The sequence below is a fragment of the Brachyhypopomus gauderio genome, chromosome 6, assembly GCF_052324685.1.
Source record: "Brachyhypopomus gauderio isolate BG-103 chromosome 6, BGAUD_0.2, whole genome shotgun sequence".
Classification (NCBI taxonomy): Eukaryota; Metazoa; Chordata; class Actinopteri; order Gymnotiformes; family Hypopomidae; genus Brachyhypopomus; species Brachyhypopomus gauderio.
The window spans coordinates 23,083,042-23,105,358 of record NC_135216.1 but is presented as its reverse complement, the minus strand read 5'-3'; the positions used below and the strand labels follow the sequence as shown (position 1 = coordinate 23,105,358).

The following is a 22,317-nucleotide window of genomic DNA, read 5'->3' as shown; positions in this document are numbered from 1 at the left end:
GTCCCCCCACTTTTTAACGGTTAAAAAACCAATATCCAAATAGCGACAAATCTAGCACTAGGATCATGCAGCATCCCCCCCCCCCCCCCCCCCCCCGCTCAACAGTTCGCCACCCCAGGTTGTGTCCCCCCCACTTATGAAATCAAAACTACATCCATGCAGAGAACAGTGTAAAATGTCTTCTGAGCAGACCTGTGTAGTGGGTAGTTTGACGCGTCATATAAAATAAGTAAATAAATAAATTAATGGAATTAGATTTGACGAAGTTCAAGCTGTTGTAGATCGCATCTTAGAGATTTGTTAATAAAAAGGACGTTCCTCATGCTTTGTGTTTTATTCAAAGCATCGTGACACAAAGGACGAATACATAATAGCGAAATATTCGACGGTTAAATTTGTACTAGCCTCAATTTTGACACTGCTGTAGCCGTAGGCTAAAGTAATGAGGTTATAGCATGTCTTCTAGGCACCTTGTCCATAATTCAAATGCAATTAGAACTGTGTAATACACAACATTTTAAATACCCATAACAATTTAAAACACATTTTATACACAATTACTTTAAAATAATATATATATGCACTTAACATAAATTGCAATGGTGACCATTGCTTAACGTTGTCCATAACGTGGCCCCATATGTCACGGGGTTCAGAGAGGTTATGTGTGTGTTCCAGTCGGATTTGTGACACATCATAATAATCAAAGCGTTTATACACGCGGACGCTGTGTGTTCGTATCCGTCAGCGATCTGCGGGAGGATTGGTCACCTCGACGGTCTTTATACTCCCTTTGCATAACCACAACCTCACACAAGACCACAGTATAGGCTACACGGTCGATATTTAGCAGAATATAGAAATTGACTTGGAAAGGTGATACTCGATTATTTGGGTTCTATGCAAACGGATGTGAATTAATGAACGTTTGACTGACTGGAGCCTGAACAACGTGTGGCGCTTACAAAACTTTGTCTTGTTTTGTGTGGCTGGGTCTTCTTTTGTAGCCTGTTTGTTTTATCTGTTATTTTTTAATATTTCTTTGCGCAGACCATTGACTCTGTTTATATATTTATTCTCTTAACGACTGAATTACTTGGACAACGTAAAAAATACCTCTGAACTGAAGCAACAATTTACTGTAGGCTATAATATTAAAAAGTACTTTAGGACATAGTAAGATATGTTTACAATAGAGAATGTTGCTGCAATTTAATAAATTATATTAAATGTTCACGTGGATGCTTGTGTGCACGCACTGTCCAAACGCCAAACCACACAGAAAGGCACTCCTCTTTGTGGGGGGCGAGGGTCATTTAATACTGTCCCAGAAGAGGGCGGGGAAGAGTCAAGGGTATATCCCCTAGGCCCTGACGGTTTAGGTAGGTGTTCTCCGTCTCCGATTGGCCAGCGGCCGAATATGGGACCTATCACTCCTATCACCAAGGAATGCGCAATTTATCAGCTAAATGATTGCAATTCAGCATCACGTGGACTTGACCGAAAAGGTGGGGGAGGTTGCTGAGGTGATCAGGGTTAGGACTAGCAGTAGGCTATTGTGCGAGAAATGTTACCTATATTTGTTGACCCACCCAAAGAGGATTACTGAAGAACATACGGTATTTTGTTTTGAACTGTACTAAAGCGAAGCTCAAGATATTCAGGATACCATAAACCATGGCACAAGGTATAGTGTTGGTCATCTTCTAAAGGGGGTCTACATAGATGCCTCTTTTGGAGGGGGAACTAAGGAGAACTGGGTGGGCTGGGTTTGCTTCATTGTCTTTCAGATTTGGGGGTTCTTTTCTAAAACAGCTTCCCACAAGCCCTCTAACTTTCACGCTGTTAGGTGTAAGATGTCCCCAACGTCTTTTGTGTCTTCGTTTCCACTGGTGGTCAGTTGGAATGGAATGTTTTAGGGTTTTGAGCAGTTTGTGCGGGAAAGGGCCATATTTCTGAACGGGTTCTGAGGGCTGAGAAGAGCGACACAGCAATTCGGAATTAAATTTGAAATGGGAGAAATGGGATCAGTTTATGATGAGTATTATACAGGTGAGCTAATATACAATTTCACTATTGGCTAACTCGTGTTGTACAAGGAAATAAGGCTGTAGCATATTTTATGTAATAACTTAGAAATATATTTTCTTCGTTCTCTCTCTTTATTTGTTACTTTAATTTATCTGTGTATTTATTTTAACGGCGAGTGTGAATTGCAAAAAAAAATTCTCTTTCATAAAAATGTTAGTTGAATGTGTAAATTCGTTACGTAGTTACGTTCATACATTCGACACTGCTGGGTTACTAGTCTATTGATTAGCTTTTGCAGTTTACAGTTTGCTTTCTAGGCTGGGAACGCTCCAAATAGCCTGTTGCTAAATATAAACCTCTTTGAACATATATATATATATATATATATATATATATATATATATATATATATATATATATATATATATATATATATATATATATATACATATAAAAACAACTTTTTTGGAGGAGTTCAGACAGGAAATACATTTACTATTTTTTGTGCTATGATAATTAATACTATTACTACTACTGCTAATAATAATATTCAAAATAGAAGAGGATTCTTTTTCAGTATATCGTTTTTTATGGGTTGGCTGTTTATTGGACTAACATTTATGATGCGCCTCCATGTTTGTTTGCCAACAAAGAGGAAAAAACGGAATGTTCCTCAAAATATTTTATTTTAAAAGTAAGGAAGAACTAAGTGTTTGTTTGTGTGCTGAGGCAGGATTTAAACACATCCAGGCAACGCTTCCAAAGCCTTTTGCTCGCATTTTGCGTACATGTCCGACTTGCACAGTGTATTGAGAGTCCACTCCATGTCGAACCGGACCAGTAATCCCGATAAACATCGTAAGACGCCCGATAACACGCTATGCTCGTTTACCATTCAGATGGAAAACGTGACCCACACCCTTATGCTACAATTTAAATTGTTACGTCCTTTTTTCTGAAGGGGGATGTGTAAAGACTGAAGAGGAGGAAGCCCCGAGCTCTGAGGAAGATACAGGTTTATTTTACGGTACCGGGGTTTGCAAATGGTTTAACGTGCGGATGGGGTTTGGATTCCTGTCCATGACCAACAGAGACGGTACTCCTCTGGAGACGCCCGTTGATGTATTCGTCCATCAGGTAAGTTCGATATATCGACGCAGAAGATTGGCGTGCTGGCATTTCTCGTTTGCAAGGCCCTCTAAAATTCACACGCGCTCGACAGACGCATACTTTTTTACGGGCGAGTAACATTAAAATGTATAAACTTTTGTTTATGCATTTTTTCAAAAATGATTTTCATGTAAAAAATAACGCAGATTCAGACAATCACGTACCGATTTCTCCGCGTTGGTCTACATAATTCATCATCAGTCCTGTAGCATTCAGTAACACGTACATGAGAGGGAAAAAAATCACAATTCAGGGATACGACATATACTGCTAGATTAACCTTGCTTGTGATTCATTTTTTTATGCATTTCAAAACCAATCGTAGACTGTTTACATGTATATCCACATGGAGCGTTATTTTATTTTAATGTCTGCAAATGTCCCATTGGCATAAGTGGGGAAATCTTCGGGATGTATAAAAGTTTAAACATTACTGAAATCATGCTGACGTGTGCAAACGGCTGATGTGTTGTGGCATTTTAAAACCGGCAAGCCCACGTTTTTGCTTATCCAGCTGTTTATGCACATTTTTTATTTTCGATATATTAAGCAGTATCAGTCACAGACGGTCGAAAAGTGAATGTGAGCTTAGCATTCGTCTTTGTTTCATCTTTACCAGCCATGATGTTGATCATGTCAAGGACTGAGCTCAATATACTTTTTGTCTTCATTAACAGAACAAATATGCTCACTTTGTTTATTTAGTGATCTATAAATCACCAGTGGTATCCAGTCTTTTAGCGGAAGGCTTCGCAATGATGGCGTTAAGGTTCCGCTGCATTAACCATTTCGATTGAGGGCTTCTCCCTGGCACCACGCCAAATGTGTCGTACCCCGTGACCACCAAATTTGTGTCGCCCATGACTGAATTAACCACCGTTCACTCCAGGTTGCTGTATAAGACCGTGCGGAGACTCAAACATGCAACTGGCCCTACACACCGCATCAGGTCATATCTTTTGGAGTTTTTTGCTTTTGGAGTGAGATGTCTTGGTTACATCCACCGAGCCTGCCTGAGAGGCTGATTGGACGGTGATGGGGCTTAATGGGGATAAAGAGGGCCGTCCCCCCCCCCCCCCCCCCCCCCAGCCTATAGGGCTCATTCTTTTCTCTCCAAACTACACCGTTAAAGCGAAGCATGAAAATTAGACAGACACTATACACAATTCTAATCCCAGGTGGGTTACTGAAGACAATCTGCTATTCTGTTTCATTTTTATATGGAAGCTGTTTTTCAGAGTGGATGTGAGCTGTTTTTTTGAAAGAAACGGTTCATTTGTTTTTAGTTCTATATCTTTAGGTATTAGCTGTATTTTCATAGGAATCATTTCTTTGCCCTTTTGGGATATGGTCGTCCTGATCTTCCTCGCTGAGGCGAATACATGTGAAAGGACACAGGCCGTTTGAGATGTCCCCCTCAACCACTGCTTCACAGGCTCCACGTACTGGCTGTCCATTCAGCCTTTGTTTCTGTCCAGTGTAAATCAGCATATGCATTGAGGGCCCACGGGTGCATCAGACCAAGATGGGCGGCTCGTCTCCGGCCCTTGACCCGCCCATCTTTGGGAAGGTCTGGATGGGCGAGGTTCAGTTTGGAGGAGTTTTGAGGAGAACTCTCTGGCATTTTCAGGAAGTAGCTGTTCGAGATCCTCAGCACAGGCATTCTCACGGTGGTTGTGGGACAATTATCGATCATGCTCGGAGCAAGGCTCTCTGGCCAGGGGACCTGCTCCTTCTGGGAGACAATGGGTGGCATTGTTGTGGCCGTTGGAGGAAATCCTGCGGGCTGTGATCTGTTACTGAGCGGCAAATGAGAGAATGAAGTGTGTGTGTGTGTGTGTGTGTGGGGGGGGGGGGGGGGGGGGGGGGGTTCTGCCGGCCCGTACTGGAGAGAGAGCGAGGAAGAGAAGGAGATATTGAGAAATGGAGAGAGTGGAAAGGGGGAGAGGAAGGAAACAAGGCAGATACTATAATAGTGGATGGGGGTCGGAGCGTTTGGGAGGGAGGGTGTGGAGGGAGAGGTCTTGTTAGCCGGACTCATTCATAAAAAAAGTCCTCCATAGTTAAAGAAGAGGGTGGGGGGTGGTGGTGATGGTGGTGGAAAAGGTCAGGGGATGGAGGGATGGTTCCGGGAAGCCTTAGTGGGGGTTGGGGATGGAGGAATGTAGAGGTTGTCAGGCAATCGGGATTGAATTCCTTTCCCACTGCCCTCACTTCAAAAGACACCCCCCCCCCCCCCCCCCCCATCGGATCCCCACCCCCGCCTTGTGAGAGAGGTGTCCGGGTTAAGCCTGACGGCATGCGAGGGTCGTAAAATGGCCCACCCTCCACTGGGACACAGGGTGGGAATGCCCAAGTCAACTTGATCTGATTAAGAAAATAAATGAATGGGGAAAGGGGCGATTATGTAGTGGGCATGCTAGGATGTGCATGACTGAGAGAAGCCGGGTATTCTTTAGCGATCAATGAAGCAAATATTTGTGGTTTTTGTTTATGTAACCTGTTGTTGTCGTGAATCCCTGGCAGTTCTGCTAAGGAGGACGCAAAGCATTGACAGTATTTGTAGTAGGACAACCAAAAGGCCCTCGTGTTTCACATCCCCAGGACCTGTGGGCTCCCATTTGGTCCTTCAAAGGATGTTTATTAAGCGGAGACTCTAGGTGTTTGTTTTCAACCGAGGCTCCCTCCTCTCTCCACGCTCCTGTAGAGCAATCATCTCAGGAATGCACCCCACCTCCCCTTATATCCCCCTGCCACCGACAGTCAGTGTGAGATTCTGCCAGATGGACTTATTTTGTAGATTCCTGCTATATCTACCCTTGCCACCCAGATCTGGTCTGAAAGTGTGCTCAGAGATGTGCTCGGACACCTCCTTAGTAGTATGGAGGGAGAGTGAAGTGAGAGAATGAAGGGATAGAGATGGCTATGTGGAACAAAAAAGGTTTTTAGATGCAACTTTGTCATATGCGAGGTATCACCAGCCAGTGATTCTGGTAAAGAGTATACCTGTAAAACTTGGTTGAGGATTGTGGGAGGTGTGAAGAAAGCTGGTCTTTCTGGTCTACGTGTGATTTCACAAGATACCTTTGTACAGACCTACCTGGCTGAGGACATGCAAAGGAAGTGTTAACCTCATTCGAATATTGTCCACTGGCTGAAATCCCTCGGGTTTTGTTGAAAGAAAGCTTTGGAGGTGTTGTCCTGAAAGTCAAACTGCTTGCTAATGAAAAGCCTCCGCCTTGGATTATGATGTTAAGTTGAAGCAGTTAACCTACAGGAGGTCCTAATTAGCATTTTCCCTCATTAGCATCTCTTTAATTTGAAATGCCTTGACTCACTAGTGAGTGCCTTGACTCACTAGTGAGTGCCTTGACTCACCAGTAAAGAATTTGATGGTTGTACAAAATGTAAATGTTGGTAAAACCCTTCCTAAGCTCAGTAGATAAGACCTGCCCATCACATACAGTCTCGTGTTCTCAGCCCTGCAGCTCAGCTCAAAATTCTCATTGTGAATATTTTACTGCAGAAAATACCAGACATGACCTTTTAAGTCTACACCTCACTTCAGCACTGGAAAACTGACGTTTCTTACTGAGTTTAATCATTGTCCCTGTGCAATAGATTAAATTGCCAATCATTGTGGTTGCTTACACTTCATTAAAAGCCAGTGTTCGCTCCTGCATATCATTATTTATACATTCAATAATGCAAATACCTTGTTGACGCACATCACTGCTGCTTCACTGCTGCGTGTTAATCTGAAGATGGCTTCAGTCCTTTAATTCTGTTCACTTGAAAAGTAGTAATAAAATAATCTCTCAGCACTGTTTGGTAACTGTGACTGAGTAAAGAAGTGATTGCTTTGTGCTGGTTAAGTATTTATAGTGTGAAGCTCGGTAAATATAGTGTAGTTAAAATATGCAGGTGATTTCATGTATGTGTAATTACATTGTGGTTTCTGTTTTTAAATGTTTTTTTTACCTGACTGCAAAACATCCCAAAAATGTGCTGTGTTGCTGAGCTGAACTACATTTCCCATAGTGCACGGCAATGCCTGAGTGCTTCTCTTTCCCAACAGAGCAAGCTGCACATGGACGGCTTCCGCAGCCTCAAAGAGGGGGAGCCGGTGGAGTTCACCTTCAAGAAGTCCTCCAAGGGCCTGGAGTCGCTGCGGGTGACTGGGCCCGGCGGGATGCCCTGTGTGGGCAGCGAGAAGAAGCCCAAAGGTGCACAGAAGCGGCGTTCTAAAGGGGACCAGTGAGTGGCTGCTGCTGGCAGAGTCTGTGCTTGCTGAAATCATCCAGCTGTTTTGTGTTGTTCTGTGGGTAAAGCGATATGCCTTGGAAGATTCCTAAAATCTATCTTAGTTGGGGCATTTTTATTTGGAGGGATTTTTTTCTCTTGCATAATATGACCTTGTTGACCCAGCCTTAGAGCCACAAACATGTTGTTTGTGCTGTCTTAAAAGGCCACAACACACACACACACACACACACACACACACACACACACACTACTGTTGATCGGACGGTTTTTCAAGCACACTTTGCTCTCGATTACTGAAATCTGATTGAACATGCAAATGTGGTTTGATGCTCCCTTCCCCCAGAATGCACTGGGCCCCTGTGTTTTGATGCTAAGGTGAATAGTCAATAAAGCGTGGCAGTGTGGCAGGACTCGGTGATGTTTACCCGTGGAGAACAGTGAGCACTACGCTGACCAGATGAACGTTTGCACCCCACCCCCCTCTGAGGCGATGGAGACTTGACCTGGATCAATAGGTTGTTTAAAATCTCAGGGATTGGGAGTTAACCCCCTCAGAACTATCGCCTCACCCGGCCAAAAAAAAGAAAAAACTCTGGTCGTAGTGTAGCGGTCACAGCAGGGGTCTGGCTTTGGGTCACTGATAGCCAGAGCACTCCTGCAGTGGGCATCATCACTGGGGAAAGTGGTGTGTGTCTTCGGGCTTGAGACATGGTGAACTGTGCGGTTGGTGAAACCTCTTCGGTCTGAAGTGGCCGCCGTGGTTGTTTTCATATGGAAGCAGTAAGCAGTATTGACTACCACTGCCACACCAACACGGAGCTCTATCAGGAAGTCTGGAGCCTTGGGAAGGACACATGACTGTGAATATCTGATCTAATTTTAGCTTGCGGTCTCCGTGGATACACTGAAACGGACAGGCGGTCGATTAAGTTTTTTGTTTCCTTAATTTTTTTTATATTATATTTCAGACAGCCTTATCTACGCAATTAATTACGCCAGTATAAAGGAAGTGAATTTGATTTGAGCATTACATCCTGCTGTGTGCTTCTTCCAGTGATTAGCACAATTCTGCACCCCCCACCCACCCAGACGCACGTGAACACACCCTGGTGCTTGTGCGCACCCTCCACCACACACGTGAACACACCCTGGTGCTTGTGCGCACCCTCCACCACACATGTGAACACGCCCGCTAGGGGACGTTCATGCTCACCCTTTTTTGTTTGTTTGTTTGTTTTTTTTGGTTGGTGGGAGGTGGTTCTGTGTGTGTACCTTCTCCTGCTGGGAGGCACTGACACACTGTCGTCGGGAGATCGGGTCCAGATGAAGGATCGGATCCTGTCCGTTTAATTAATAACAGATGCAGATGCCTGCAAAGGGTCATAGGTGACCGTTGCCACGGCAACCCCAGGCTGTGGCATGAGCAAGCAGTGTTGGGAGGGGGGGTGGGGGGGTTGGGGTGGGGTGTTGGAGAGCAGGGGTCAGAGTTCAAAGGCCGCAATGCTGTATTGAAACAAAGGGCCAAAGAGATGCCCCTCTCCCTCCTCTGGCTCTGAGCGCCTGGCCACGCTCTTGCAGATCAATAGCTGGGGGGAGGGGGTTAGATGTGTGTGTGTGTGTGTGTGTGTGTGTGTGTGTGTGTGTGTGCGTGTGTGTGTGTGTGTGTGTGTGTTGGAGAGAAGTGGATGTGTTTGTGGGGGTGGGGAGGAAGGAATGATGGCCTAGGTACAGAGGACTCCTGTGTGTCTTATCTACCCCATGTGGATGCAAACTCATTTATATGCCATTTATTATTATATTTATATATACAGTTATAAGACTGGAATTAAATTGGTAACCAAAGAGTGGTGTGCATAACATTTATTTAAAGGAGCACCAAGCCATTTTTCCAGTGATTATTATTTTGCATTTTGAAATGGCCATTATACTCACGCGTGGTGGCCTAGATGGTGTGGGAGATTCTGTACTAGATCTACTTCAAACCTTCTATCTACTATTAAACCTTTTATCTACTATTAAACCTTCTATCTACTATTAAACATTTTATCTACTATTAAACCTTCTATCTACTATTAAACCTTTTATCTACTATTAAACCTTCTATCTACTATTAAACCTGCCTATCTACTATTAAACCTCCTATCTACTATTAAACCTGCCCATCTACTATTAAACCTGCCTATCTACTATTAAACCTGCCTATCTACCTACGTACTTTAAACACCAACGCATCCATTTTCTGGATCTGCTCTATGGAGCAAAAACTGGTTCATTTGTGGACTACAAAGCAGTTTCATTCTTTGTCTCACGCCAGCACCATATAGAAAAATGATCACTTTCAGAAATTTTGTCTGCTACTTTATGGTGGTAAAAATGATAGAATGCTCCTTTTAATGTACCTTTAAATAAGGTGCATGTATAGGATCTTAAGTAAATTCTCTATTTTGGTCTGGTGTGATAGTTTATTTCGTTTAGCTCAGTGTTATTCAGCGCTGTTACAAATGTGCTTTAGATTTCTTTTTAGGAAATACTTTTTTGATGCATCCTTCACTCTGACAGGGCGAATATTTAGAATGCAATACGTCCGCACTTTTACTGCTTAAGTATTGTGGCTTTAATGTTTTTGTTTCTTTAAATATATGGCGACCTAGGTGTTAAACGCAGTGAGAGGTATTGACCGTCGGTATGGTCCATGATCTCAAATGTTTCACTGCACTGCCCTCTAGTGGTCGACTGAAGTCATAATGTCTCTCCCTGCTGTTTTGTAGGTGCTATAACTGTGGCGGACCAGACCATCATGCCAAAGAATGCCAGCTACCCCCTCAGCCCAAAAAGTGCCATTTCTGCCAAAGCATGTCTCACATGGTAGCCAACTGTCCAATCAAAGCACAGCAGTCTTCACCAGGGTCTCAGGGAAAGCCCATGTCAACATCAGGCGACGAAGAAATGAGCCACACCCCTTTGCCTCCAGAGAGCTCTGATTGATCGGAGGATGTGAACACGGGATAGCTGTCAGGGAACACGCACGCGCCAATCAAAGTCTTGTTGGAATGCTGCTTTAGGAACTACCTCAGGTTCTTGTTTTTAATTTGCAAACAGCATATATGAATGTCATCTCTCACTAGCACGGTGTTGTAGTTGAAATTAGTCAGTGTTAAATGTTGAGAGACTGTTTTGAAAATGGTTTTGATTAGCTAAAAATGATGTATTTCTATTGCTCAGATGGATCCTCTGTTGTGCTGGTGTAGGACTGAATTGTGCCCTGCCTTCTATGATAAACCTGCTGCACTTTTCAGCAACTCCCCCGCATAATCTATTCTGGTCACATAATAAGGGGAGTTTCCCCTCTCATCTGTTTTAAGTGTAATTCATTCAGAGCGATTGCCATCTGTAGCTTTGTGAATAAGAAGGACGTTTTGTTTTATATATATATGCGTTTATTTTCTGCTCTAGCTAGCCAAGTGTCTTACATTTGTACTGAAACAATCAAAATCCATTGTTTACAAATTGCAATAAGCCAGGATGGTAAACCACGTTTGCGAAGCACATTTTGTTTTCTTTAAAATTTTAGAATTATAAAGCCAGTATTGACATTACAATGTATCAAAGCTTTCTGCCAAAGAAGCTCATCTGTTGCTTTTAGATGCTGCAGCACGATTAGGGTGAATGAGTTTGCAGCGACCTTGATTCCAGTGGCCAGCTGAATGTGGGAGGTGGAGGTGGAGGTGGAGGTGGAGGTGTTGTGGCGTGCCCGCACCACGCCCTTCCGAGCAGCGTGACTCGCTCCTTTTGAAGAAGGTTGGGTCTGGATTTCCAAACGCGTTGTAGCACATTAATTACTGCAAACTGTCAGAGTGAGGTCTTTTATTCTAGTTGTTTTTGCTTTTGAATTTTTGGCTTCAATGCGTCTGTGAGAATCCACACCCAAGTTAGCTGATTGCACTGTCACTACTTGTTTAATTGGAGAGAGCCATGGAGTTGGGAGATGGTCATTTTATTAAAAATAATTTTTTATTAATGATTGTATTATACTATACCTCCATTTCCAACAAATTAGGCCAGTTCAGAGAATCTCCCCATAGGGTCTGCATTGAATTCAGATACATCGTGCCCATGCATGGTTAATGTAGGGAATGGTAAATAAACCTTGGTAGTTTATTCCAGTTTTAAAATGAATGTCAAGTTGTCAGAGGTGATTTTAAACTTTTCTAGAACATCCTGATGAAGCTGACCTTGATTTAATATAAGAACGAAGTGTAATCTTTGTAAACATGATTATTTATTTGTAGCTTCCAGGTTTACCTCTGTTAGAACTCCTTAAGTTTACTTGGTCAATGTTATTTGCTCTCAGTTGCAATTAGTAATTTCAAAATGTGAGCTATTGAGATATTCTGGAATATTCTGTTTTGGCAATAGTTCCTGTAGTGGAAGCATCACCTGACCAGTGGGAAATGTGTAAAATCTTTAGAATTGCCTATGAACAAAAACAATACATCAGAAGGGCTGTACTAGCCCATATTTGAGGAGGTATCTGGATTTCAGGTTAATGTGAAACAGTTTCAACCACTGTATTGTTGCTATGACTGTAGTCAGGGTATTGATTTCCTCCAGTATGCTTGTTTCTGTCTCAGGGAAAATCACAATTATGAGCTTTCTGGAAGGGGTGGGGGCTGAGATGATGCTTTGCCATTTTTGTAGAGCTGGATTTTCAGCGTCACTCTCTTCTATCATGGATTGAAAGCCTTGGCACAACAAAAGAAATGTTGTACAGCTTCAATAAGACCTTCAAAAGAACACGCACATTTGTACTAGAAAATCAATCGCTTTCAAATGGACAACCCAGACCTGTTCTGGTCTTTGTATATTTTTCTTGTGTAGTGCCATCTTATCTTTGCCCTCAGAATAATATAATGGTTTATTCTCAAAGTGCATGGTAGTTGGTGTTGGAATAGAGTGGTCTTCTGTAGACAAGGGAGAATGGCCCAGTAATGGTAAAGAAGCTTCAGGTGGGAATTACTCTTTTGCTGGTATCATGATGGTATTCCAGTTGCGTGTTTACTATGTTTTTGTTATTGTGCTAGGGAATTTCTTTTCCTTGTTCTTTTTCTTTATTTTTTGGAATACAAGGCATATGACTATACCTTGTTCAAAGTCTATACAAGTCTACCTCAGGATGTTGAAATGTACAATGTGGACATTGACAGTGTGTCCTAGCATGATCCAGAGGGCCTGTCTAAACACGGCATTGTTCATCTAAATGTATATGGAGAAGGTGTGTGTGTGTGTGTGTGTGTGTGTGTGTGTGTGTGTGTGTGTGTGTGTGTGTGTGTGTGTGTGTGTGTGTGTGTGTGTGTGTGTGTGTGTGTGTGTGTGTGAGTGAGTGAGTGAGTGAGTGAGTGAGTGACCACATGTGAGTGTGTGCACACATGTATGTTGTAGGTTTTTTTGTGTGTTTGTAGTATTTGTTTTTATTTTAAATATAATTCTAAAGGCACTGTTTAGTCTCAGAGTCTAGATAGGCTTTATGAGATACCAGTGTTTTAGATAATGAATGCTGTTAAAACCCACTTTGATGTTAAGGAACATGTGGAGTAATTTGGGTGAACTACTTAAACAAGCTGTTATCTATTTCTCCAGAACAGACAACTCCCAAAAGGCAAAGCGGACTATAGCCAGTCTACCGTTAGAGCTACCTCATGACAGCCAACAACAATATGAAGACAATTAGCCCATCATTTTCTAAACCAAAGACCATAATTTTAGAAATAAAAAGGTCATCTGTAAATTAACAATGTCACTGCTACTAAGCTATTTAGTAGACACACACACACACACACACACACACACACACACACTTCTAAAATACAAATCTAAAAAGCTTTGAATTTGACTTTTTTTAATTGCTTCTTTCTCTGACATTATAGTAGCCTATTCAATTTTCAGTGATCCAATGATACTCAGGGTTTAGTTTGAGGCACAAACGGGAATCACAGTTAATTTTCAGTTTTCTCTGTGGCCTGTGTGTGTTTTGCAAATGACATGTTGTATTCAAGATTGTGCATTACATTCAGTGTTTGATGAAAATGTAAACAATTATTTTGTATTCAAGTGACCAAAGAATGTACCCATGTGGAAAGCCAGTGGTTTCGTTGTGGAGCGCCATCTGAATGGCCTCTGCAGTTATCAAGTACATGACTTAAACTGTCAAGTTTTTCCCGTTTTCAACATATTGTGACAAAGCATGCAAAGAATGTTGTGACCAAGAATGTGTTTTAGTGCGACAATTCACTACTTGTTTTTTAGTGAATAAATATCTTTAAATATTATGGCGTTTCTAATTTCTAATTAATTCATTTCTCTAATTTCTAATTAAAACACTTTTTAAGTAAAATAAAAGTAATTAAATAGATAGATTTTATTGTGGATGCAGAAGGTTTGATTTTATATTATGAAGTTTATATTATTATAAACACAAGCGTTTTTCTTAGACGTTTTTTATGCATTTCGTCTTTGATCTTAATAGCCCTTTAATGGAATGATCTAATTCAAAACAACTGTAGGGGGCACCAAAATCTTGCATAAGTTATTTTTATTTATTTATTTATTACAAATGGTCGTGTAATTTGCTAGCATCTTGTGTGAGTCATATTCGTGAACATTTATTTTCCAACTACTCTGACGTCTTTGTCGGTATGATAAGTCGATTTATGTATTTGTCAAGCGCTTAAGCTCCTGCTAATGTAGCTTACTGTTCCAGGTGACATTGCTTTCAAATGTTGCTCTCACAAATTGTCCAGCCTACATCTTTGACATATTACATTATCCGCACCTGACCGCCTATAAAGTGTAAAGTATTTTCATTTTGAGATGAGCAAGTGGCGAATAATGGCAGACGTCGGAGATTCATTTCGGAAAGCACTGTCTTGTCAAGCAGCGACTCCCCTGTGAAACTCTGCAAATGGGATTTCCCGGCGCGTGCACCGAATTTGAAAGTACGTACAAAGGCCAGCGCGAGCGCCAGACGGGCGCTGGTGGACGCTGCCGAACCGCCGTTGAGAGGCCGACCTGTCAAACGCCGACGGTACGATAGAGGACGCTTTATCCGTATATAGTGTTTATTTGTCGAACTAGGAGCTCAAAGGAGCTCAGCGACACGACATCCTTTGTGCTAGAAAGACCAGCGCGTTGCGCTGAACGCTCCCCGGCCGACCGTAGGGGAGGGGGGGGGCAGTGTTTCCCCACTTCCGAGGCGGACTGACTCGCCTCCGTTGTTTGGAGACGGGCGAAAAGCGCGCGTGCGTGCGTGCGCGCGCCGGGGCAAAGGGGAATCTCCTCGCGGCGCCGCTGCCTGGCAACGAGCGGTCGCGGACGACGGCGGCGCGAGAGCGTGCGGGGCCGCGCGCGCTGCGTGTAATGGCTGCCAGAGAGAGCGACGGAAGAAACACATGAATCCGGGCTAGACGCGACGACGACAGGTAACCACACACCAACCCCCCCGCACTCTTTGTTCCCCAGCACGGGGCTCTTTGTCTCGCCGCACGACGCGCCGCGCAGGCGGATGTTTTGAGGCCGGGACCCTTTAACTGTCAGCCGTGTGTGTGTTGTGGGTACAGGCCACCCGGGTCTGGTCACCTGTACGCGGGCAGACGCTCACGATATCACCGTCAGAGAGTTTAAAATACAGCCGCCCGATGTGGAGTGTCGACGGCCGCGAGAGACCCAGCTGGGCCGATACGCTGGCCACCACGTACCCGAGCGTGTGGGGCAGGTTAGCCGGGCAGCTAGCAGCTTCCTCAAATGCGCCAGGAGAGGTCAGGCTGCCCGTGTGCTGCTCCACTTACAACACTAGACTCACAACACTAGACATATCGCCCTCATACACCCCGTTATTACACCAGCGGCTGTATGTGGTGGTCTGGCTGCAGTACTAGACCCAGAACCAGACCCGGACCCCCCCCCCCCCCCCCCCCCCGGTTTGGCCTGTTAGCAGGTCGACCTGCTCCATGTGTGGGAGGTTTGTTTACGTCTGCTAGCCGCCTAGCTGCACTCATCGGCCGCTCCGCTTCAACAGAGACAGCAGTGGGTCACTGTTGTACGACCTCACTGTTATTTTAGTTCACTCGGTTTGTTAATGTTTCCACATTAAATTAGGATATACGTTTAACACATTTGACCGTCTAGCATTTCTCTCCGTACGTTTATCTGTTTAATGTTGATGTTGATGTCTTTGTAGTAAATTCTGGACAGATAACATAGTTTTGACAGAATTGATGAAACAATTTTAGGTATTGTTCCCAACGTATTGCGATTAATAATAAATGTATTATCTTAAACTAAATTGCGATAGTATCTTTTTGGAAGTTCTTTACAGTCCTGTCTGGCCACAGTACACTACGCCTACCAAATAAACGTGTGTGGCAGGCCGGGTGGCTTATTCATTACTGGTATTATGTTTAGTGATCTAAAGTTGCATTCTAATGATGACCGTGACCTTAAAGTTAAAGGTTCTATGCAGTTCATTTAATGAATTTTGTTCCAAACTAAATTCCTTTACATTCAGTGAATTTAAAATGCTCCAGGCTTATGTAGAAACAGGGTTATCTTATGGCTCTGACATCCATTGAAAGACAAACTATCACGAGCCTCAGCTTGATATCAAAAACAACAATCATAGTTGCATTAAGGTAGAATAAGCCTTTAACCCTTTACCTTAGGTGAGCTTATGAAATACTGAAAACTCTCCTGGAGTTTCTCTGATTCCATTATGTCTAAAAGAAGATGCGTCAGAGGTATCAATGTTTTTATAGATGAGTGGAAGTCTCGTATTGGGTTGTTCCAAATAGCTCATAGTCTTGAGAGGTAAGTGATTAATAATTAATTGTTTTGGTTGTCTGTATAATTAGTTTACCTCTGTGAGCACTTGCATTCGTTAGATCATTTTGTCAAGGCTGTCCGACATGCGTCAAATGTATTTTTTCGTTGTATTTCTACGTCTGTACTACATGCTGTCTCCCTCAAAGACACTTACTTCCAGAAACTCAGGCAGATGGGTGTCACTGTCACGGGGTCAATGTAGAGCTTCAGGAAGCAGACCTGTAGCGTCTCTGAACGATTTACGGTCTGCTCACGTGCGCTAACCTCAGCGGGTGCACACGTGTGCACATCACCCTCTCCCCCTCCCACATACGCCCCCCCCCCCCCCCTGCAGCCGAGGACGAGGATGGTCAGCAGCCAAGCCAAGTACGAGCTGATCCAGGAGGTGGGACGGGGCAGCTACGGCGTGGTGTACGTCGAGGCGTCGGTGCGGCGGACGGGCGTGCGGGTGGCCGTGAAGAAGATCCGCTGCCACTCGCCGGAGAACGTGGAGCTGGCACTGCGGGAGTTCTGGGCCCTCAGCAGCATCCAGAGCCAGCACCCCAACGTCATCCACCTGAAGGAGTGCGTGCTCCAGAGAGACGGCCTGGCCCAGAGGATGAGCCACGGCTCCGCCTCCTCCCTCTACCTGGAGGTACGTGCTCAGGGACGCGCATCGCTGGGAGACCGTGGCCATTCGGTGCCTGTTAATGCGTTTGCGGGGGAACTAGCGTAGGTGGACTACATTCTCATGCTTGGGTTGCTGTAAGGGATACATAGCGCCCTCTTCTTTAGAGACCTTGCAATGACGTCCGATAACTAGCAGTAGCTAGGAATTTCAACTGGGATATGCTTAACCGATTCAGACCAGCACGGAAGAGAGGCGGGAAAAACCGCAACGGGCCGGAACCGGTCCATACCCGCCCGGGCTTGTCTCATTCTGCCCATCGTCCCTTCTGCCTCTCCTCACGTTTCCCTCGTTAATCCAATTACAGCTCTGAGTTCACACAGCAAATAAACGGGCTCGCCGCACATCTTGCGTGCATCTGCCACTAGCCTGTGTGTGTGTGTGTGTGTGTGTGTGTGTGTGTGTGTGTGTGTGTGTGTGTGTGTGTGTGGGGGGGGGGGGGGGGGGGGGGGGGGGGGGTTTACTCGGCAGCTGTTTGCGTCCTGCCAAACTGGAAGGAGCTCAGAGAGAAGAGCCTTGGCCAGACACTAATATACTTTCAAATCTCCACAACAAAGAGCTCCGCTCACACATCTAGGAAGCGTTTTGTCCCGGTTTTCTGTGTTTAATATTTCATATTAATTAATTATTTGCTGCTGGCTCATAACGAGACGCTGACTGCGGCGTAGGATGAAGCGTTTGGTGGTGTTGCCATCCTGCAGAGGTTTACAGGTGTCTGCACTTAACGAAGCTGTAGACTGTGGCATCTTTGCTCAGACTTTTGTCTGTTACAGGCTCAAAGGATGTGGGTGTACAGCACGCTCTCATTGCAAGCTCCGTGCAAGGTGCTTAAGCGTTTTGTTTGACTTCAGTGGCTTCTGCCTTCTAATTGGACGATGCTGTCAGTGTTGTGTTTTTTTGTTTTGGTAGCTAGTGAGCGTGCTGGATCAAACGGTGTTGTCCAGTGCCGCCTCTTTTGTGCTTTGGAAAAATAGCCGGAGAAACCCAGCATTTGAGCCATTCTGTCTGGGTAGATCTGGTATAAGACGGGTGTGGTCGTCTTTTGTCTATATCGAATTGTTGTCTCTAGGAAGTTGGATGCAGATTAAATTATTTAATAGAGATTCTGTACTTGGGTTGGGCTTTGCCTTTAAAAATGACCCTTGACTCTGTGTCCAGTTTTCTGTTGAGCAAGCACGAGTGTGAAAAGTCTTACGGCCGAGAGTTCACACCCTCGTCACAGAAACGCTTCACTGCTTTCCCACTTCACTCGAGGTGGCTGGTGGATACGAGTCGCTTCCTATCAGGCAGGATGTGGTGTTCTGTACCATCACCAGCCACGCTACCGCCGCTCGGCTGCTTCTGATTGGCTCGCAGCGCTCCTGTCGGGGTGGCCACTCTGACGGAGGAACGCACGTGGACTGCAAGGCAAGGTGGACACCTGCGGTCACTGAGTGTGAAATGGCGCGTTTATGAAGTCAGACGTGGTAAAATGGCGCCATGTTTGGGCGGCGTGTGTGGAGCAGGAGGCCAGAGGGATGATGGGGGATGATGGTGTCCCGTTGGTGACACTATTGTCCGGTAGCTCGTTAAGCCGCGCACCGCTCAGTTTAGCCGCTGTCCCAGCGCCCCTTTATCCCTTTATTCCTCCCTTTCTCCCCCTCTCTCCTCATCCACTCGTTTTGCGCTTCTCTCTCTTTGTGTCTCGTGCTGTGTCCCTGCCTGTGCAGGACCCGGCAGTCAGGAGGCGTGTGTTTTTGTTTTGTTTTAAACGACGGTCCAGATCGGACGCTGCCTCTCCAATACACGAGACGTGTGAGGCTGTGCACGTGCCACACCGGCCGCTACGCCTCCATTTTGGCTCTGCCTCAAGCCTTCACAACAGCATCCTGTGTTGTTGCCCCACATCTGAATCCATGGCCGTCTGGACGAATCTTAATTAAAGCCGCTGTCATCACAGGACCTGTCCTGCTAGACCAGCGAACAGGGTGCTTGGCACTTCGGAGGCAGCTGTTGCGTGTGGCTGTCGGACGTGCGACGGGGGTGGGGGGGCAGCGGGGGGCATTAACGTCAGAAGCTCCACGACAAAAGCTCGGGCTTCGAGCGGCGAGCTGGTGATGCAGGACGGGTACAGGGTGGGTTGAACGGCGATGGTGAAAATGGGATATTACACTGGGGAGATGGTGTGATGGTGGTGTTGCAGTATTGACAAAGCCTTTGGTAGTCCTATACAACCTTCAGTGATATACATGTGTACAGTGTTGTGGAAGAATGTTGGTAGTCCTGTTGAGCAAAGGAAGCCGTTTGTCAGTCTGGGTGAAACCGAACGGGTGTATCACATGTTCCATGAGCCCACGCAGAGAACACGGGTGGCAAACCAGACAACAGACTCGCCCTTCAGGACGCACACTTGAATACTGCAAAAGGCAAATACACATGGGTGCTTTGTGATGTTTGACAGCATGATCAAGTTCTCAGAGTGCAGGTATGCACAGAAACAGGCAGTGTGTTCCATCAGGTCCTGTACTCGGTCCAAAATGCTCAGTACATATTAAATTACGCAGTTCATTACGAAGAAATAACGCAGAGCCGAACAGCATTTTAACCGTCACCCAGTGCTCGTTAACGTTTTCAAATGAATGTGCGACAGCAGTTAAAAACGACCATTTTAACTTTTCGTAATGAACTATTATGCTAGCATAAGCACGCACATTACTGTAGTTCAGATTATAGAGCCCTCCCCCACAACAATAAACCACTGTGTTAGTGCATGGTGGGAGTTTATGGTGCGTTTACTGAAACCAGCAATGATTTTATTTATATTGCGTTCTTTAGTTCTATATAATTCCACAGCTCCATATTCTCCTGGTGGTCAAATGTATTTTACTTTACGGTTAGTGGGCTGTTACACACACACAATGTACACAGGTGTGTGTGTGTGTGTGTGTGTGTGTGTGTGTGTGTGTGTGTGTGTGTGTGTGTGTGTGTGTGTGTGTGTGTGTTGTGCTTTCTTTCTTTAATATATATATATAAAAAATATTAAATTTAGATTCAAATATTTTAAATACTCAAATTATTCAGGTCAATGATGGGCACTTTGAGATAATTTGAGATGTTTATTTTTATTATTGCTAGCAGTAGTGTAAGCATTAAGAGGAATTGGAGGCATTAGTAGTGTTCAGCCAGCCATTAACTTCAGCTGCTGGCACTAACCCCCCCCCCCCCCCCCCCCAACTCTTTCCCTCAGCTGGTGGAGACGTCGCTGAAGGGCGAGATCGCCTTCGACACCCGCAGCGCCTACTACCTGTGGTTCGTCATGGACTTCTGCGACGGTGGCGACATGAACGCCTACCTGCTGTCTCGCAAGCCCAGCCGCAAGACCAACACCAGCTTCATGCTGCAGCTGGGCAGCGCGCTGGCCTTCCTGCACCGTAACCAGATCATCCACCGCGACCTGAAGCCCGACAACATCCTCATCTCCCAGGGCCGCACGCCCGCCGGCTCCCCCGAGCCCACGCTCAAGGTGGCCGACTTCGGCCTCAGCAAGGTGTGCTCAGCCTCGGGCCTCAACCCCGAGGAGCCGGCCAGCGTCAACAAGTGCTTCCTGTCCACGGCGTGCGGCACGGACTTCTACATGGCGCCCGAGGTGTGGGAGGGCCACTACACGGCCAAGGCGGACATCTTCGCGCTGGGCGTGATCATCTGGGCCATGGTGGAGCGCATCACCTTCGTGGACGTGGGCACGCAGAAGGAGCTGCTGGGCAGCTACGTGCAGCAGGGCGAGGAGATCGTGCCGCTGGGCGAGGCCCTGCTGGAGAACCCCAAGATGGAGCTGCACATCCCCGCACGCAAGAAGAGCATGAACGCCGGCATGAAGCAGCTGATCCGCGAGATGCTGTCGGCCAACCCGCAGGAGCGTCCCGACGCCTTCGAGCTGGAGCTCCGGCTGGTCCGCATCGCCTGCAGGGAACTGGACTGGGACACGTGAGGCGGGCCCGGGGGGGGGCGGACGGGCGGACACTTCCCTCCTGTCCTTCTGTCTATCCGTCTCTCTCTCTCTCTCTTTTTTGTTCCCCCCCTTTCTCATGCCAACCAAGCAAAAACGGACACACCCCCACGCACCTAAGTGGGCATTGTTATACAAGTGGGACTGTGGTTATTTCCACGGAGTAATTTGTACATATGGTAATCCACATTTATATACGTGGTTGTCCACAAGCACATGTAGATCAAGAGGCGGGTCCTTACGTAGTGAGGTCAGCCCCACACCACGCCACGTGTCTCTAAATTAAAGCGCTCTTTGTCTGAGGTCTGATCCACCCCCCCCCCCCCCCCCCCCCCCCCCCCCCCCCAAGCTAATCTCGGAGGCACGGAGCGCGGCGATTTAATTGGCCACATCAAACGGCACTCGGCTAAACGGGCCCCTGACAGCTCTTCCCCCGATGTCTCCAGCCTCTCTGGGGAGGGGCGCTTTTGTCCCCTCCGACAGCCCGAGGTAGCTCGTCAGCGTCAGCCTGCCTCACGCTTGGTGCTAATTTAACTTCTGATGCAATGCTTATCTAGGCACAGTCACTGAATACTCCTCATCTGGGTTATTACTGTAGTGTTCTTTTACCATGGCATTAATGGTAGAATTCAAACAGTCTATTGGAGGATTGATGTCTTTTTTTTTTTTTTCTCTCTCTCCTTTTTCTCTTTTCTTTTCCCTCTGCACTACTCTCATGAACCTCAGGCTGGTGTATTTGTATGTCCAGATTTTACAGTGTCCTACAAACTGTCCTCTTTTCTACACAACGCCTCGCAGGCCGTTTGAATGAGAAGCTCGCTTTTAGCTCGGCGGGAAGAGGAAGTGTACGTTTGTGAAGAACAGACATGAGCTGATATCTTTTGACTCCAAGACCAACACTTGATCAGTAAAGGGAAGAGGAGAGCGTGAGTCCACAGTTGCCTCCATGTGTAACCAGACAGCTGATGACCAGACTGGGGCAGCTGCTAAAGCTTCAGCGTTGCCTCTCCTGGATTCTGTTTGCAGTTTCTAACCCTGGCACCAGGCCCGCTGATTAACATTGGCAGTGTGAGGAATGTGTTTATGTGGGTGTATGTGAGAGTAGACCAAGACTGTGCGTCTGTGTCCGCCTGCGTGTGTGGGTGTGTGATGAAGGTGATCGGGATACCTTGTGTCAGACCAGCAGGTGTGTGTGTGTGTGTGTGTGTGTGTGTGTGTGTGTGTGTGTGTGTGTGTGTGTGTGTGTGCGCGCGTGTGCGCGTGTGTGCGTGCACGAGTGTGAGATCTCTCTGTGGCTCCGTTCCAGCTCTCTGAAATCAGCTGA

The 22,317-nt window shown here is 45.8% G+C and overlaps 2 protein-coding genes across 2 annotated transcripts; both read left to right on the top strand.

Moving 5' to 3' along the window:
* Nucleotides 1–2,749: 2,749 nt before the first annotated feature.
* Nucleotides 2,750–11,153, top strand: lin28ab (lin-28 homolog Ab). The gene is made up of 4 exons (XM_077007831.1): nt 2,750–2,889; nt 2,993–3,168; nt 7,280–7,458; nt 10,236–11,153. The coding sequence occupies exons 1-4, from the start codon at nt 2,820–2,822 to the stop codon at nt 10,450–10,452; spliced, it is 642 nt and encodes a 213-aa protein (XP_076863946.1). The 5' UTR covers nt 2,750–2,819; the 3' UTR covers nt 10,453–11,153.
* Nucleotides 11,154–14,466: 3,313 nt separating this feature from the next.
* On the top strand, nt 14,467–21,313 carry pdik1l (PDLIM1 interacting kinase 1 like). Its single transcript, XM_077009749.1, has 3 exons — nt 14,467–14,942; nt 16,676–16,975; nt 20,235–21,313. Exons 2-3 carry the CDS (start codon nt 16,688–16,690, stop codon nt 20,973–20,975), a joined length of 1,029 nt encoding a protein of 342 aa, XP_076865864.1. The 5' UTR covers nt 14,467–14,942; nt 16,676–16,687; the 3' UTR covers nt 20,976–21,313.
* Nucleotides 21,314–22,317: the final 1,004 nt, after the last annotated feature.